The 19,984-nt window shown below is 33.4% G+C and overlaps 1 protein-coding gene across 1 annotated transcript in view; it reads left to right on the top strand.

The window, feature by feature from the left end:
* CRPPA (CDP-L-ribitol pyrophosphorylase A) overlaps window positions 1-16,796 on the top strand; it is a gene marked incomplete at its 5' end in the record, with an annotated part of 293,261 nt that extends 276,465 nt beyond the window's left edge. Inside the window, one exon of the mRNA XM_035698317.2 lies at window positions 15,610-16,796. Within this exon, the coding sequence (XP_035554210.2) occupies window positions 15,610-15,714 (105 nt within the window). The remainder of the gene's footprint in view (window positions 1-15,609) is intronic.
* Between the last annotated feature and the right edge of the window lie 3,188 nt (window positions 16,797-19,984).

The following is a 19,984-nucleotide window of genomic DNA, read 5'->3' as shown; positions in this document are numbered from 1 at the left end:
TTTTATAACTTTTGTAGTGACACTCTATAATAATTGCTATATATCTTAAAATCTATATTTTTCTAGTGAATATACAGAACATAGTAAACAAAATTTACTTTTGGTTAGTGCCTGTCTGGTATACCTTTTTCAATCACTTGATTTTAAGCTTTCTGTGTCCTTGTGCTTTAGGTGTGACTATAGCTGTGTCTAATTTGTAATCCAACCTGAGAATCTCTGTGTTTCCCTCCATGAGTTTAGTCATTTATATTTATTGAAATTAGAAAAATATTTGCAATAGTTTCTACCACCTTATTTTTTTGACTCCTGTTTGTTTATTTTACTCATCTTTTTTTCTTACTGAGATTATTTGATTGCTTTTCATTTTTTTCTCAATTATTCATTTTAACTTCCACTCTGAAGTAATTTCAGACTTAAAAAATGTTCAGAAAAAAGCACAAAGCATTCCTGTATACCTTGACTCAGAATCCCCAATAGTAACATTTTATATCACCACAGTATCAAAATGGAGAATTAATTGATGCAACACTATAATCTCAAGATGTTATTAAATTTTATTTATTTTCCCATTATTATCCTTTTTCTGGTCCAGGATCCAATCTTGGAACACATGTTGCATATTGTTGTCATCTCTTATTCATCTCATTTAATCTGGGATGCATCAATAGTCTTTATCTTTCATGACCCTTTCTTTTTGATAAATACTGGCCTTTTGTGTTATACAGTGTCTCTAAATTTAAGTTTATTTGATGTCCTTTCATGATTAAATTAAGACTATGGATTATTGACAAGAATACCACAGAAGTAATGTATTCTTCTCAGTGCATTGTATCCAGGTGGCACAGAATGGTATTTAGAAACCAAGATGTGGGCACCATGGGTATTAATTGCACCTGGTACATCATTATTTGTAATCCCTTTCAGTGTGCTTTTAGGAAGCATACTTATTTTCATACACCTACTTCTATATTGCTCTCTGTGTGTTTGTATATAATATATAACCTATATCAAATCAACTGAGTTTACTGACAGCTCTGTTTCCAGTCCAACAGGATGGATCTAGCTTCTTCTCCCTTTTCTTATATGTAAACCCTTTTCCTACCAGTGAGGAATCTTTCATTCTCAGCAGTATGTTTCCTTCTTCGTTCATCCCTGGAATACACACAAGTGTAATTTCAGAAATGCCAATCCATACCTCTGAGAAAATAAATTTACTAATTAGAGTGCAATAGTCATATACAGTTCTTAAAGTATAGAACAAAATACAATTTTCCAAAGTTAGGTTAATTATTTTCTTTGCCATCCTCTTCAGGTTGGTTATCATAACAATTTGGAGTTGGTTTTATCTTGTTAATAATCCACTTTGAATGTGTCCCCTCTGACTTGGTGGAATTCTAATTGTGTATTTTTTGGAGTATGTGAAATATTGGTATGGTTCTGAATGTCATAACTGTGCAAAAATTCTATTTCATTTTGGAGTGTTATGTTACAGTCTTCTGCTTAACATTTCTTGGATAGAAGGTAGTTCATTAATTGAGGTGGTTAAATCCTTTTGTGTAAAAACTCTGTATGGATACATTAAGTTTTCTCCTGTTCGTCTCTTGTGGATTTGGTTAGTTTAGGGGACTTAATTCAGTAACACCCTCTCCTGTCAGTATAGCAAACTCCATTTTCTTTTAGTTAATTTCTGTTATTTAATGGTGGAGGAAGGAATTTTGTCCTTTAACTTTTTTGTTCTCTTTGGTATTCCAGGACCCTGAATTTTTCCCTTTGGCTTCTTTCCCCTTTACCACTCAGCTGACAGAGATTGCTTCTCTCTTCCTTTTTATATTTTTCACCATCAGAAGACTGCTACTTGAAATAAAGCATGATTTTAAGTCTTTTAAAATTGGTCATGCTAGTCAGATGTGTGTTCTTTTTTTTTTTAATTTTTTTTTATTTTCACGCTTAAGGAAGGCTTACTCTTTTTGGTAATAGTTTTAGGTCAGATTTACATTCATCAGTAGTTTCCCCTTCCCTCTTTCTTAGTTTTTCCAGACTGCCTCTTGTTGCCATAAGGCTCATGACAAGGCATTGGAGTATAAGAAATTGCTTATTTAAATTTGGTGATTTTCTCTTTTTTTTCTTTTAACTTAAAACTATTTTGAAGTCCGGAAGTTCTCGGTCTTCAAATTACACTGAGGTAGTTGTTGTGTGTATGTGTGTGTGTGTGTGTGTGTGTGTGTGTGTGTGTCTTTGTGTGTATGTGTAATTTTATTTGACCTTCTCATGGTTCAGCTTTGTGTTTCTTTTCAGTCTCTCTATCTCTCCCTCCCCTCCCTTTTTCTTTTTTAGAAAATACTGAGAGCTGCCTTTGGTTTTTGCTGCCTGGGAGCCCCAACTGTTTCTTACTCTGTTTTCTCTTAACTGCTAAGTAAGTTTCACATCCTATTGTTAGACATTTCTAGGTCTTCTGAAATTTACTTGTATATGTATATGAAAATCTAAAGTTTATATTTTAATCACTCTCCCAACAGTTTAATTGATCTTAGAACATTTTGGTAACTCGTCTTCTACTTTTTTATGCTACTGTTCTTAACCAGTATTTTCATTTATACTGTCTAAATATTACTTTTATTGATTTTTCTGGAGACATTGCTTTCAGATATATTTACTTATTTTAAAGCTTTTTCATTTTCCAAAGCTTCTTGCTCTATTAGACCTTCCTTTTGACATTATTTTTCTTGTACTTGAGATATATCGTTTTGTGTCAGAATATTTTTAGAAACAAACTTTTATATTTTGTTTAACTGAGGGACTCCATATTTTATCTTCATTCTTGATACATAGTGTTTGTGGTAGGAAGTCAAAAGTATCTAGGTTAATAGTTTTAGTTCGTTTGTTTTCTGTAGGGAGTCAGTGTCTTCTTTTTATCTTTAGCACCTCATAAATACTTCATTGTATTATTACTTCCATTGTTGATGTGAGGAAGACTGTGGTAAGTCTGATTGTTAGTGCTCTGTTGGGTTGCTCTATCTAGCTATTCTAAGATTGCCTCTTTATATTTAGTGTTTTACAGTTCCCTTATTATTTGTCTACTTATTAAGTTTCCTATTTATCAACTTTGGAATTTACTAGGTTTCCTTTATGAATGAGTTCATGTATTCCATAACTTCTGGAAATTTAAAAGCAATTATTATTTTTATTGTCCCCATTTTCTCTATTCTCCCTTTCTGGGGTTCTGATTAAATGTATATAACACATCTTAACACATCTGCCAAATTCCTTAACCTCCATTTATATTTCGTATTTTTTTGTCATCTCAGATATGAATTCTGAGGAATTTCTTCAACTCTGCCTTCAATTTCAATAATACTCTTTTCAGTTATGTTTAATCTGTTTCCTGACCTGAACTGTGAGATATTTCATTTGTTTAAACTCAGCAATGTTTTTTTATTTAAAGAGTTCTATTCCTTATATTGAAAAATATAATGTATTTGAAAATATAGTTTTACTCATTTTTCTGTTTTCATGTTTATTTATTTGGATTTTTTTACATAGTTTAAAAAAATATTTTGTACCTGAAAATTTTAATGCTGGTTTTATTTTCATAAGAAATTGGTCTTTTGTTTCCTCCATAACTTGTTATAGTGAATATGTTTATGTGTTTGTCTGGCCTCAGTGGCCTCATAGTCCATAAAGATAAATATGTGTCTGTTTATATCTTAATATATAACTTACTGACTGGAATCAGGTAAATTCCATAAATAGTTGTTAAAAGGAGTCCCTATTTTTTTTTTTTCCTCATCTTAACATTGGATAAGTTTTTAAGTACTTTTTTTTTTTTTAAGGAAAGTCTCACTAGTAGTTTTTAAAGCCCTTGCATATCACAAATGTCTCCTTTTTGTTCTTCTAACAGAATTCTAAGATAGCAATCTATTTCTTAAATGCCATTTTCTGGTGGTACTTAGCATTTCACAGAGGGCTGTTCTTGCACATTGAAAAGAATCTGTATTGTCTGCTGAAGGCTTTTGAAATTTTATATTTAAATTTGAAGGTAACATGTGAATATGGCTTCTTTGAGGGTTGGCACTAATTTTGCAAGACACTATATGAATACTTCTGTCTGCAATTCCTGATCTTCATTCAATTGAGGGATTTTTTTCCTGCATCATTATGACTTCTATATCTATTGCATTTTCTCCCCAGATTCCCATTATGTAATTGTTGTTAAATTGATACATTGATTTTTTACTATTTTCAGTCTTCTATTTTTTGAGTTCTATTTTTTTCAAGTTTGACTTCCACTAATTGAATTCAGCTTTATATAGAAAAAGTAAGTTGTCTACCACCTCCAATGAGATTTCTAATTCAAAATACATTTATTTAATACCTACATTAAATCTCTTATGATGTAAAATTATTCCTACTTTGTTCCCACTCTTATGATTGAAGCATCTTCTTGAATCTTATTGTTGTCTTCATTTAGTAATGTCATTTCAGAAAGAGATTTAATTCTGATGATTCCAGAAAGTTCTTTCTACCTAGAGTATTTTTTGCATATCTATTTTTTTTTTTCTTTCTCCTCACTGGGAAGAAGCTGTATAAGCAAACTTCTACCATCTGCAGCCTTCTCCATGAGAACGAACTCTGCTCTTATGCTAAAAGGAAGCTTTGCTAGGCTAGTTTTGGGTTTTGTGGGTTTTTTTTTTTTTTTTTTTTACTAGTTAATACTAATAAAAATTAGCACCAGTCTGGTCAGGATAGAACTTCCTTTATAAGTTTCAACTTAAGCTTCCTTCTTAGAAGGAGATAGAGTTTTTAATGTAATGGTAAACACCTTACTGTGGAACTTGGATATTAAGATTTTGAATGCTAACTAATCACCCCATTTAACTAGTATACAAGAATCTAATGGTCATTAACTAGATGTCTTTTTCTTAACTAAAAACTATTACAACAATAATTTTCTCTCTCATTCTTTCTCTCTCTCACACACACTGCTACCATGAGAATATGTTTGCATTGATCCACTGAAGTTTATTCATTGTGTTAAGTTTGTAATTAAAAATTTAATTGTAAATTTTATGGGAAAAACTTAGTCTTTCTGCTCTAAGAGAATTATCAATATTTTTTTTTACTAATAGTTTGTCTACTTGGACCATCAATTCAATAACAAACTATTGTGGATAATCTTTCTCTCGTCATTTCTCATACATTCTGGAAAAAATCCCCATTGCCCTCCAACACCTAGTATGTGTTGCTTTTCTGCTTATGCAGCCCTTCTACCTCAGAATGTTTGCCTCATGGTCTGACTTTATCCCCTTGACTTGGGTATATTAGTGTAAATTTGTCAATGTCCCTTACATTTAACTCCCAGACCAAGGCATCCTTTCATAGGAGGTGGAATCATGTAGCACAGATTTCTAGCTTTAGACATCTTTCCAGTTCCCAAATACAGATACAAATTTTTTCTTATTTTTATTTTTAGGAGGTTATTCCATACGGATGCATCCTTTATCTAATACTTTGATATTTCAAAGATATCGTAATAGTCACATATAAGGCCAGATCTTTATAGAATTAATTAGCAAACTGACCCAGTTAATAAATATTTTTTGAGTATCTGCTATGAATATAGTACTTTATTTGAGGTTATAATTTGGGAGAGTTTCCTTTTACTATCTGAAGTTAGCTAAAAGAATAAGACCTGTACATACATAAACCCAATAAAAATATCACTAAGAGATTGTGAGAGAAATTATGATGATGTAAATTATTGCTGTTCAGTAAAACAGATAATAGTCGTTGCAGCCAGGTTTTTCAAAATTGATGTGAAGTAGAAAGACAATTATTAGGAAACCATTTTACTAAAGAATAACTGATTATACCAGTATGGCCATAGAAGTGAATTCTGTAAAGAAGAACTTTGGTTAGAAGAGCTAATTAGGTTGATTATGGACAGTCTTAAATGCTTGAATGAAGAATGTGCTGAATGTAATGTGGATTTGATAGAATGAAAATGGTGTCCTAGTGAGATGAGAGCAGTAACCATAGGCAAAGAAAAGTAGCCAGTTAAGACATCCTAGAGGAATCCATCTACAGGATGCTATGAAATAGACTTGGAGCTTTTTCAATATGACCAGCAAGTGATGTCACAGTAGAAAGCTAGCAGAACTTGGTGACTGCTGGGAGAGATGTGTAGGATCAAAACATTTTGTTAATTAAAAGGGACATTGTGTATAAGACCATTTTTTCAACTTTATTAAGTTGCAGAATTGATAGTATAAATGGTGTTATAAGAAAATAAAGTATGACAGTGTGACAAATACCAGATCTAGAAATAATTGACGCAATAATGAACTGCCTGTTTCTCAGGGTAGACATCTGCTTTTTGGCTGCCCATGTTTTACCCCATTGTGCTCTGGCACGGAACACTGCATAGTCTGGATCTTTCCTATCTTTATTTTCTGTTTGCTCTCTGAGCGAAGTAACAGTGCTGTGCCCCAGAGTTTTGACCAATTATTATTTTTTTATTTTTTAAAGATTTTATTTGAGGGAGAGAGTGCACGTGTGTGAGCATGAGCAGTGGGGGAGGGGCAGAAGGAGTAGGGAGAAGCAGGTTCCCTGCTCAGGTCCTGGGCTCAATCCTGGACCCAGAGATCAAGACCTGAGCTGAAACCAGGAGTTGGACACTTAGAAAACTAAGCTATCCAAATGCCCCTGACCAATTGTTTTTTCTTAGTTAGCTCTTTCTACAGATACTTATTGAGCACCTGTAGTATGTGCAAGACATGGAGAATAAAGAAGACCAAAACTACTATGTGAGGATTATGTTAATAAGTAAATCCAGGTATATTTTTATTAGTATTGTATTAGTGAGGTTTTCAGGAGGCAGTTCTTTTTTAACTCAGATGAGCAAGAGGCAAATGCTTTTCATTTGGAGAGGACAGTTTTGTTTTTCTCAAGCTCTGTCAAGTAAGTGACTGCTTTTTCCTGGAGTTTTGTAAATTTACACACACCAAACATTTATTTTCGTCTCCACTAGGGGGCAGTGTTTTACTATTAGATTTTTTTCTTCTGTGTGAGAAAAATGTATACAATTTTTTTTATTTGCTATCTTATAAACGTAACAAAAATGGTAAAAGATTTCTAAGTCTGTGGTTTAGCATTTTATATATTATATGTGCTATATTTATGTATATTGTACTTGCTTTCTATAAATACAGAGATATGTAGCTATAAATGCATGTATGGATAATGGATATAAATCGTGCACTTTTATTTGTTTGGAAGTGTTTGATATTTTCTGGCATTTTAAAGATTTTTGCATGAGTTCACCAAAACAAGGATAGATGGCAGAAGGATATTAATATCAAAATATGAGCATCCTGAATTTCAGGACAGTTTTGTAACTCATGGTAATTGAATTAGGCTTTAGGTATGGAATTTGCTAAGACAATGTAATGTTTACCTTTCAAAAAGGACTGTGTAATCTCCTCAGACATCTGAAGCCTAGATATGTATATACTATATTTTAACTTTATAGTTTTCCTTTTAACAGAGTACATTGTGTTCTTTAGGAATGATGTGTATGGAGGATGAATGTCTCTAAAAGATTTCCGTTCAGGTTGTCTATAAAGATTTGAACAACAATGATGTCACAGCTTTTCCTGCTATTATTTGAGAGCATATTCCACAAAAATCCACATAAATTTGATTCTAAAACATACTGTAAATTTGTTTATGCCTCTTAAATTCAAGTACTGAGACCTGTGTAGTGCAGTGATAGAAATTAACATTTTAAAATAACATTTTAAAATAAACCTTTAAAAAAGTTCTTCAAGTTTATGTACATTGGGAATAGTTTTGCCATAAGTTATCCTTGAGAAAATAAAAGGAAACATTTAGTGAGTATGGAATTTTAAAGACCTAGGCTTTATAGAAAAATGACCACTTGTACACAGTTGTGAGGTGGATCTTCTCTGAAACTGCAGACTTGTTGCCCAAATAGTATTAGATGGTGCAGAGGGGGGAAGGAAGAGTTGCTATAAATTATGGAGGTGTTCCCATCATTCCCAATCTTCTGTGAAAATAATGACATCTCCTACTTGTCCTGATTTCCCAAATTTTGCTAATGGTTTAGAAGTCCCATGAGAATTTCTGCATCAAAACTCTACTACTCTGTTGAAGATGATAGATAGATAGATAGATAGATAGATAGATAGATAGACAGACCATCATAGGGAAACCTACCTATCAACCAGGAAACAAACCACATACAAAAAGACTAAAATCCAGGATTCTGTTGTCAAAACCTAATTGCTCTGGAGTAAATTTAGAATTACCTTATGTGTTTAAAAGATAATAGTAATTAGAACTTTTATGCATCTTTCATCTAAACATAAGTGTATTTCATCTTAATCTTGAAATGACAAGGGATGAAGAAATAGTTAAATTTGGTGTTTCTAGATAAAACCCATGTGGAGTCTAATGATAAATAATTCAGTTTGACGATATAGAAAATTTAAAATAGCTTTTATATATTTATGTTTCATCTAATGTTCTTCCTAATATTTAAAAAAAATCGGACTGTTAAACTTTTCAGGATATCAATGAGCAATTGTTAATGTACTGAATAAAATTAAATACAAATTTTTTGTTTCCTTCAGCTTGACTTTTATGATATTTTTCTTAACCTCTAAGTCAGCAGAAAGCTAAGGCCTTGTGAATTATTAATATAATTCTTCAGACCTTTTATTGAAGACTAAAATATTCAAACAAAAACTGTTTTATTTGTGCAGATTTTGAAGACTTTTTATAAAGATAAAAGTTTCCTGGAAATTTGGACACTGTTCTGTATTATTGATTTTATGCAATAACAAATCAAATTTAGTTCCCAGAATTTAAACAGTCTTGAAACTAAATTTTAAAACAACTTATTTTCTTACTAGAAGACTTAAGTTGTGTTCATAATAGAAATTTTGAAAATAAAACACACAAATAAGAATAGCCATAAATCCATCATCCAAAAATAACCCTTGTTAACATTTTGATAGTTTTCCTCCTGGTATTTTAAGAAATCAGACCATTGTATCCTTCATTTCCTTTCTGACAGGCTTCTACTTTTTTAAATATGTTTGTAACCAAGAAAAAGAGTGAATGCCATTTTTTTTTGAGCTAGAAGTTACGTTTTTATTGTTTTATGATAGGATAGAGTTAGCAATTTTTAATATTTTTCTCAAAAATTTGACACTACTGTGAACAGGATAATATAAAACATGTAATTATGATGGCAGTCATTTCGATTTAAGAGAAAATGTAGACTTTAACTTATCTTACATCTCTAAATATCCTCCTGTTTTTCTTTAAATTCTAGAAATTTATTCTTTTGATTTTCATGTGTGAGTATGTAAAAATTGGTGTGCCGTGTTTATAGTTTATGCTCATTATGGCTGGTGAGTAGAAATGCAAGTAAACCTGAAGCCTGGAATTTGCAAGAGTTACAGATAGTAAATGAACTGATGATAAACTTAATTTTAGTAATATTATTTTTACTTTTTTGTGGGAATTTAGGTACTTTTCTTGCAATCTCTTTGTGAGGTCAAGCCTATAACAATGATATGCCACAATGAAAATCAGCCATGATTTCTTGTTCCCTCAATATTTCTTATCCATTCTGGACTTTTCAATTTTTGCCTCCTTTTTTGCTCATCCTTTGGTTCCATCTCCGTCAAGAATCCTTGTGATGTTAAGTGGTCTTACCACACTCTGAATTCCCTCGTCCTTTATGCCCAGCTGTAGCAATATTATCTTCAGCCTTGCCCTTTGCATATTTATGTACGTGACCTTGTATTTTTCTTCAGAAATGGAGTTGACTTTTTTAATGCTTGTTAGTTTCACATAACAAACATTACCAGGTGACGTGGCTTCTGACATAACCCATGTGTGATTTTCTGAATGTCCCATATAGGTATTTTGATGGTGGTGGAGGAGTGTATCGGTAAATAGGGAAGCATTAGGGAAATGGAATAGTAATATAGTCATACATATTATGATTATAGTAATAATTCACCATTTCCCTCTCTGTGCTTCAGTTTGGATATATACGTATATATTTTAACCTGTCCTCAGGATCACTAGTACTGTTTTCTGCTCTGCCTATCTCATATTAAACCAATCCAATTAAGTATTAATTTCAAGTATTATATTTTACAGTTGTAAAATACTCTTTATTATAGATTCCCATTCTATGCTGAAAATGTCCATTTTTAAATCCATATTTCCATATCTTCCTCTTTAACATATTAATCATAGTTATTTTGAAGTCCTTGCATATTAATTCCAACATATGGATTATGTCTGAAAATGATCCAGTATAGATGATTTTCTCTCCCTTATGTTTTTTTTTCCTGCTTTTTTGCTACTTCTTTACTCATCTAGTAAGATTTTGTTATATGCCACACTTGAATTATAAGACCTTTTAAAGGCTCTAGCTGTTCTAGCTTTCTCCAAAGAATATTAAAATTTGTTCTGACAAGCGTTTGTATTATTGGGAGATCAACCTGACCTTTTGGAGACTGTTTAAACTTCTTAGGGCAGATCCAATTCCGTTTTGTCTTTATTAGTAGGCTGTAGGCATGGCCTTTTAGAGCTCTTAACCAAAAGCCATGGGTATTCAACCAAGGTCTCTTCCTTCTAGCTGGACTCAGATCTAACCTTGTCTGCAGTACAGTGTGGTCTGAATCTTTTCTCATCTCCCCATCCTCCCCTCAGTTATTCTCTGCTAGGCGCTGGTGAATCTTCCTGCACAAGCACAGTTCAGAAGTTGACCGAAAAAGTAAAGGAGTTTTTAGCAAAATTTTAGGCCATCTCTGCAACTCACCACTGTCAGGGACTTAACCTGCATGTATCCAAGGCACCTTAACAACTCTGAATTGTAATCTGTGTCTTTTCTACCCAGAGAGACTGTCATTCTCTTCTTGGGCTCTATTTCTCTTCTTGAGAGTTTGGAAGAATTCTCTCAAGATGGCTGGGGTAAATGTTACCTCATGGGCTTTTCTTTCAAGCACCGTAGGCATGCATAGGTTACTGTCCAAGACTTGCAACAGTATTTTTACATAGAGTAAATAATCAGATTTAATGGTTATGTGTGATGAGAGGGTAATATCAGCTACTATGTCATGGGTGAAATTGGTGCACACCATAAAGATAATTCTAACAGCTATCATGAATGGATATTTACCAGGAATCTGTAGTTTATGTGTCTCGTCTGATTTAGACCCCCCCAAAAAGTGGTGATGTAGCTATTGTTATTATAGTTTTAGAAGAAAAGATTGAGAACTTTGAAATTTAAAATATTTGCTCAAGATCACTTGAAAATTGTCACAAATTCGTGTCACAAATACACAAAGCTTTGTGGCTTCGTGTCCAACCCTCTTGCCTTTCGCCTGTGTGCCTGGAGCCAGTCCCTCCATGCTTGCATTTTCTCCTGTAGTGCTCACAGGTCCCAGAACCAATGGCATTCCCTTTGCCCTGAGTCTGCAGTGGGTCCCTTTTGTGCTTCCTTCCCCTCAAGTAGCCTCTCTCCCCATGGGCCACACCTGGGAGTGAGGGGTTACCCCTTCCCAGTGTTTTTTATTCCTGGGGGGCTCACCCCAAAGTATTAAAAGTAGCTTTGTAAAAAAAAAAAAATATGAGTCAAAGCCTGTATTTGAATACCAGTAGTCTCATTCTAGAGTCTGTGCCCTTACCAATAGCATAATTTATTAAAAGAATAGTGTATTTTATTTAAGGAATATATAAATGAGCTGGCACACACAAATTAACATTGTAATCAGGTTTTGTAATTCTGGCACATAAATATTTTTAAAATCAAGAGAAATATTTTGAAATTGAACACATACTTTTTTGAAAAATAATACACTTTGTATTATTCAGGATAGCACAGAGTTGTCATATGCCCTGTACCCAGTCTCCCTTATTTTTAACAACTGAAGGCCATAGTTTATTTAGATTTCCTTAATTTTACCCAATGTATTTTTTTTTTTAAATTTAAGGATATTCTATTACTTTTAGTTTGTCTGGTCTCCTTAGGTTCCTAACTGGCTATGACAGTTTCTCAGACTTGTTTTTGATGAACTTCACAATTTTGAGGAGGATTGGTCAGATATATTGTAGGATGACCTTCTGTTGGAATGTGTGTAATATTTCCCTGATGGTTAGACTGGGGTTATGGATGTTGGGGAGGAAGACCACAGCAATTAATGCCATTTCATGACATGATATCAAGAATGAGTACTATCAACATGATTTTTCAGTATGCATGTTGACCTTACTTAAAATAACATTAAACATTTTTATTTTATAATATTTGGAATATACAAAGAAAAAATACACACACACACACACACACACACGTATGTGAATATTAAAATGACCCCTTTGTAAGGCCCCCTTTGTTCCCCTCCCTCCTCAGTTAAAAACACTGATTTGAATATCTACTATCAGCAAGAAATGTTTTTTTAAAGACCTATTTTAATTTACATTTTTTAAAAATTGCATTAGCAATACTTTTATAGAGATAAGAATTTTGAGATGAGTTTAAAATCCATACATTGTTTGAATATCTGCTTTTTGTATATAGTTGAATGTTCTGAATGTAGGTGGGTTTCACCATCTTGTTTAATCACTTTTTGAATTTCCATACTTTTTAAGAATGAGATGATCGAGCTCAGGTAGAGAGGGAAAACAGTGGAATTCTTTTCACTGAATTAAAATCATTCCAAATGATGTCTGAAAAAATTGCACAAATAAATTAACCTTTAAAATGAACATTCTTAAATTCATTAAAGGTGTGTTAGTTATGAAGCTATCAAGGTGGGAATAGAAGATTTATTCTAAGATTTAGAAATGTGATTTTTCTAGCTCTAGGATCTTAAACAGATTTTTCCCCTTCTTCATTTGTTCTTTGCTGTTTTCATTATGACAAGTATAAACTGGTTTCAAAGAGGCTATACAAATAATCTTTTTCTGTTTATTTTTAAAGGGGAAACTTTAATTTTCCTCACCTTTTGTATGTCTCAATTTAATAAATGAGACTTGGGTGTAAATGTGTATTATAAACCCTGCAATATTGCAATTAATTAATCATTATGAGAGGCAAATACATATTTATAGTTAATTTGTATTTTGTTTAGTTTTAGAATATTTGTGTATTTATGAATGATATGGCATGAATGATATCTACTCCCATATAAGGGAATCACAGTTTAAGCCTAAACATAATTGGCTTTAGAATGGTTTATATGTGATTTAGGTCCTGTGATATTCAGGAAACCAGTACATCATTTGAAATCCAATCCTGAAATGGCATTAAAACTCATTTGCAAGATGCAAAGCAGCCACCATTCAGCCTCTAGTGGGTTTCTCCCAGTTCCATCCCTTAGAACACAATCAGGGAAATTGATAGAAAAGTGTAGCTTAAGCAGTGGTCGTCTCTCACCACTATCCTCATAGAGGAAAAACCTAGGGCCTCTGGGCTGGTGAAGGTGTGTGCTAGTGGAAAGGTTTTGATAATATTCTTTGTACCATTGCCAGGCTTCCTGCCAAATATGCAAATAGGAGCAAACAAAGTAACCAAAAAGTGGTCAATGTTAACAGATGAGTTAGACTGAAAGGATGATGATAACCTCTATCATAGCCTCCTTTGCTTTGAATTCATTATAATTTATGGAGTGCTACCATGTGTTAGGCATTGAACTACGTGTTCCATATTCAAAGACAAAATGAAAAATTCTTTATATCCAGAAACTCATCATCTGTTAGAATAGATGGTCAACTAAAAAGGCTATTAGAATTCAGTGTGCTGGAGCATTCACAGCTGTGGAAACAGAGATTTGCCTCACCCACATAGGTGGGGGAATAGGAGTCTGGGTAGGTTGCAACCATCAATATACTGAGTGGAACCACAAAGAGTAACTAGGATCAGCTAAGCTAGGAAAGGAGTGAGATAGCTTTCCTGGCAAAGGGATTAGCTGGGGCAAAGGAATGGAAGTTTAGAAAAATAGCTTGTTTGGGCAATCTTACATAGCTCTGTATGGCTTGGAGAATTGAGTGATTCTAAGGAAATGGAAGGAAGAAGATAGAAGGATAAAAAGGTAAAGTGTTCTCTGACTTGATCCTAAAGTTCAAAGGTAGCCTTGAAAGGGTTTTAGGCAGAGTAGTGATATGCTTAGATCTATATGTTAAATAAGTATTTTGATTGCTGTGTGTGAAACAGGGTAAAAGAGGACAAGATTTTATTTTTATTTTTTTACAGATTTTATGTATTTATTCATGAGAGACACTGAGAAAGACAGAGATACAGGCAGAGGGAGAAGCAGGCTCCCTGCAAGGAGCCCAGTGTGGGACTCGATCCTGGAGAGGACAAGATTTTAGAGAGACTGTTTATGAGATTGTTCCAGAAATTTAGGATGGAGATGTTTCACAGGCAGTGGCAGTTTGAATGGAGTATATGGATTCAAGGAACGTTAAGAAGGCAGAAGCAGTAGGTACTGGTGATAGACTGAACATTAGTAAAGGCATTAAAGATGATATCAGGATATAAAAGTTGGTTACCAGGTCCCTCTTTTTGAACCTAGCACAATTCATAAACACACAGACCTTAAAGATATTAGCTGTTTCGACCTTCCCTTCACCTTCATATTACCATCCCCTCACCCCCCTCAGGAAGTCTAAGTAGTCTATATTCATAGGCAATATGATTTCAAAGGCAAAAACCACATTTTAGCAACTTGTGAGAAACTCCTTTCACTAATTTGCCTGATCCTTACTTCACAAACAACAAGCCATTTTTATTTTTCCTCCCAGACCAGTACTCACAGTTTATAACAAAGTCTGTTGTTGGAGAACACTCAGAAACAAAATGAAGGAAAGGCGTGCATCATCGGTAAAATATTCACACTTGAGTGAAGAGCCAAAGTTGGTCAGATATTGGGTTAAGGGAAAATCTTTTGTTTCATACTGCTAGCATTTGAAATTGTGTCAATATTTTCTTGGTATCTTTAACAGATACATTTTTGTGTATAATGAAAAGTGCTTGCAAAAGCATTTCTCCTTTATTTGGGGGACCAAGTACATATCAGTGGCTGTGTCCAGAGAGCAGCAGACCTTGAAAAGTGGCTCCTTGAACTCATAAAAATAGGAGAATGGTGGCTGATAGGGGCTGAGTGATGAGGGAAATAGGGAGATGTTGATTTAAGAGTACAAACTGCCAGTTGTAAGGTAAATAAATTCTGGGGTTTTAATGTATAGCATGGTGATTATAGTTAACAATACTGTATACTTGAAAGTTGCTAGAGAGTAGATCTTAACTGTTCTCACTACCCCGTCAATGGTAACTGTATAAGGTGATGGATTAACTAACCCTTTTGTAGTAATAATTTTATAACATACATATATCATCACATTGTACACCTTACACTTGCCCAGTGTCACTTGTCCATTATATCTCAAGCTGATGGAAAAAAGCTAAAAGTGAAGAAATATTAAAAGATAAAAGTATTAAGTTTCATGTGTGACATTTAAAAAAATAATTATTGTTTTATCCTTATTTTTTTTTTTTTTCAGGAGGAGCAGAACCTACAGGCAAGTTTAAGGCAAGGCGCCACAATTATTGCCACCTTAATCAAAGAAAGAAATTCTGGACTTGTTGGTCAGCTACTGGTAGCATGAAGAACACAGAGAAAATTATGTATGGGGTTTTTAGAAGCATTTATTTAGGTATCTCCATTGTGCTTCCCTCCCTATTGTATGTGGTAGAATGTTTAGGTTGTCTTTTATGTCACATAATTTGTAGGATATGATTTTTGGGTTACAGGAATGGATCAGTGTTTTTAATCTGTGAAAAAAATACTTTGGTGCAAATATAAATTATCTCAGTCAGAAAATAGGTAAATGGAAAGTAATAACATTCAGGTAATCTTTCTGCAAAGGGAAGAAAAATCAAATAGAAATCATGATGGGTGAGCTAATCTTCCTATGAATAAGAATTTAGAATACTTCGGCTATGACATTATATCTGTGTTAATTAGTAAATCACACCATCATGAAACTAGTAAAAAAAAAAGATTTAGAATTATTTTTAATTCTAAAACTCTCCTTTTATCAAGTGCTATTTTGACTTGTATTCTAATTTTCCACACCTTAAAAAAATAATAAAAGAGATAACTGGAAACTCTGGTTCAAATATTTTCATTCTTGGCTTCACATTACTCTATATCTGCAAAGGAGTTGTAATTCCCTCCTGCTTTTGTTTCAAAATTTTTTTCTTGGTTTATAAAAAGTAATTTTGACTTATTTTAAAATGTCTCTGATTTTTTGGAATACATTTAAAAGAAGACCAGATATTTCATAAAACTGAAATTATTTTGGTCAATCCCAAGTTAGTCTTTTCTGAAAGGTAGGGAATACTAAAATATTTTTTGATACAGATACTGCTGTTTTTTTTTTTTTAATTTATTATTCTTTTAAATTTAAGTAGGCTCCACACCTAGCATGGAGCCCAGTACAGGGCTCAAACTCACCACCTTGGTATCAAGACCTGAGCGGAGATCAAGAGTTAGGTGCTTGGGGCACCTGGGTGGCTCAGTGGTTGGGCATGTGCCTTTGACTCAGGGCATGGTCCCTGAGTCCTGGGATCAAGCCCCACATCAAGCTCCTCACAGGGAGCCTGTTTCTCCCTCTGCCTATGTCTCTGCCTCTCTCTGTGTCTCTCATGAATAAATAAATAAATAAAATCTTTTTGAAAAGAGCAATTTTGAGGTACCTGGTTGGCTCAGTTCATTAAGCATCTCTTTTTATGTTATCTATATTAGTAGGAGATTTTATATTTTACATTTACGTAATAGTACAATGGGTAATGGACATGGAGTAATTACTTCAGTTCATTCTCCTAAAGGGGTTGTTTCAGTGTAACTTGGGTCTAAATCCCTGGGCTTGCGATTTCTCTCTCTCTAGGGATGATAAAAAATATAAGCAATTTAATTCAAAATCGTGAGGGTGAGAGTATGTTGGCAATGTGTAGATTTTTAGTTAGAACGTCTGTCATTGTTAAGGTAATGTCCTTTACTGTGAATATGGAACTTGAGGTTCAGGGATCTTAACTATTTTGTCTAGAGCTGTATGGTTGCCTCATAAGAAAAGGTAGAGATTAAACTCAGGACCGTTGATAATAAATTTCAAGCTCATCTCTTTGTTTATGATGCTGGCAAAGGACATCCAGCTGAGAGGCAGTGGGAAGTAAGCCAGACTCCCAATGAGCACTGGAGGAGTGGACAAAAAAGGACAGGTCATCCCAATGACCAGAGGAAAGTCCTGAAGCTTTTGGCTTTCCCGCCATCTTTCCAACATATAGAAATTATAGCTAGGGGTGAAGGGAATGGAGAGAATTATTGGCCAAGAGAGAAAGAAAAATTGGTTGTTTTTAGTGTTTAAGAGATCCAGAGGCAACTTTATGGTTAAATTTTCACCACTGCTTCTGTAAACTTAATTATTTTCATGGAAACAGTCTATTTTCACTTTATTTTCTAAAATGTCTTTTAAAAAAATAGTAATTTATGCTTCAGAGTTGCTCAAATTGTTTTCTACCCCTGGAAAGTTTTGTGGAATGACTGTTTTCTTTCTAAATGTTTGCTTGTTAATTAAATGCAATTTAGTTAGACTTTTATGGAATTTAACAGTGTGATCAATGGTTTGGTGAATGACTTGTTGGTAAGAGGTACAGTTTGTTTTTCATAAAACTCAATTTGAGAGATAACTTGTTGCAAGTATGTGAATTTATGGGTAAGAATTGGAGCCCTATCTTCCACCCAGTGCCACTTCTTACTGTGGACACTTCAAATGTTTTGCATTTGTTTAATAGGTAAACTCTTCTTTCTCATGCTGGTTATCACTATCACATTTTACTTAATATACGTAAATACAATGATCATTTCATAAACGTTAAGTTTCAGTAGAACATTTTCTTATATTAAATCCGCAAATTTTATTTCCTTTTAACACTGAAACTAATTAGGCCAAGGAAAAATAAATAATATTTTAATGAAAAAGGTTGAAGCCGTTTTGAAGGAAGATTGAGCTTATTTTCAAAGTTTAATTAAAAAATAAACAGGAAAAATGAAAAAGTATATATTATTTTAGGATTTTTTAGTATAGTTTGAAATAAGTGAATTAGAATTCTCTGAGTGGTGGTTTGGGCATTGTACTATTTATATATGTTCTTGTACATTTTTACTTTCAAAGTTGGGAGAAATGTATGCATTTTTTTAATGACAAGTAACACACTATTAAAGATTCTCAATATATTATCTTTATAAGACAAAATATAATTGATAATGAATTAATCAGTATTTTAAAATCCAGTGGCAATTATCATTGCTATTTAGTGTATATATACATATTTTTTATACTGACTCGATCACAATTGAATAACTAAATATGTCATGTACTCTTGAAAGAATAAAAATATGATTTATATTACAGATAGAATTTGAGATTCAGATTTATTCTGTAAGATGTATTAAAAAAATCTGCAAAATCAGAGGTCTCATTTAGATTTTTTTTCTTCTTTCCCTCATATTTAGTAGATTTCCTGAAATTACAGTAACTGCTAGGGATATAAAAGCTCTATTCAGTCACAGTGGAAGAGAATATTGTGATCACTTAACAGTGTCTGCATGGTTTTAGGAGGTTGAATTCTGGTTCAGAAATATTCTTTCTCTCAACTTAGCTCCTATAGGAGGAATGTGTGTGAGCTTGTTGACTTTGGGATTCATCATGTAACCTACTCTGACCAGTAGAATGAGATAAAAGTGGCTGTGCGTGATTGGAAGCTAGTCTAGAAAGACCTTGCATGTCTCTGCTTGCTCCTTTGCACTTTTGCCCCCACCATGAGATGAACATTTTTCACCTGGCCTGGACCAAGAGGAAAACAAAAGCCCAGATCAATTGCTCACCAGCTAGTCAATAAATAGTTGAAGAAGCGCAGCTAAGATCAGCTGTGTTCAGCAGGGCTACCTAGGCCAGTTCAGTTGGCCTCCACCAGACAGGTGAGCTAAATAAATGCTCATTGTTTTTTGCTAATATTAAGTTTTGAAACTTTATTGCACACCAAGTGGTACTCAAGGAAAAAAGATCTGTGGCAGTGCATGAAATATTTGTTCTTACAAGCCTAGGATGATGGATCTGGAGACATACATTTTGCTAAAGTAGAATGCTTATGAGGAGAAATGTTGGTCAGAGTAATGATCCCAACATACTAGAAGGTTCTGAGGGTTATCTCCTTTCCTCTTAAATAACTATTGAGAAAAACAGACCTGAATGTTTTAGAAACATTCACGAAAGAGTTTAAACTTAATTAGTCTAAAAGGATTTTGAGTTAAAATACAGACATTTAAAATAATAAAAATAGCAAACATTTATTGAATAATTACTGTTGTTTTAGAAACTGTTCTTCATGCTCTACATGTACCTAACATATTTTTCTTCATAATAACTGTGTGCTAGGTACTATACCAATTTCTATTTAAAAAGATGAAGAAAGCAAGGCACATACATTTTAAATACACATATTTAGACTCACCCAAGCAGCAAGTGGGAGAAATGAGATTCAAATAGGTTTTTCTCACCTTAGAACTTATATTCCTAAACACTGTGCAATGCAATATTACAAAACATACTATTCTAAGGTCCCCTAAAGAATGATCTTTAAAGATAGGATTCTCAAATACCTTTTTTCTTAAATAGCAAGTGAGGGAAAAAGGCTAAATCCCATTGTCTTTCAGTGCTTCTGTACTCTTCTTTTCCTTTGTCCAACACCCACACACACACCCACACACACCAAACATATTTTGGGACTTCCCTAGATCTATAAAATCTACAAGACTGGTAGTGACGTATGGTTACTCTCAATGCCATCTCTGTGGGCTCTAAAGTTGTAGGGATT

The sequence above is a fragment of the Canis lupus genome, chromosome 14 (genome assembly GCF_003254725.2).
Source record: "Canis lupus dingo isolate Sandy chromosome 14, ASM325472v2, whole genome shotgun sequence".
In the NCBI taxonomy this organism is placed as follows: Eukaryota; Metazoa; Chordata; class Mammalia; order Carnivora; family Canidae; genus Canis; species Canis lupus.
This window is presented reverse-complemented; position numbering and strand designations above follow the sequence as displayed.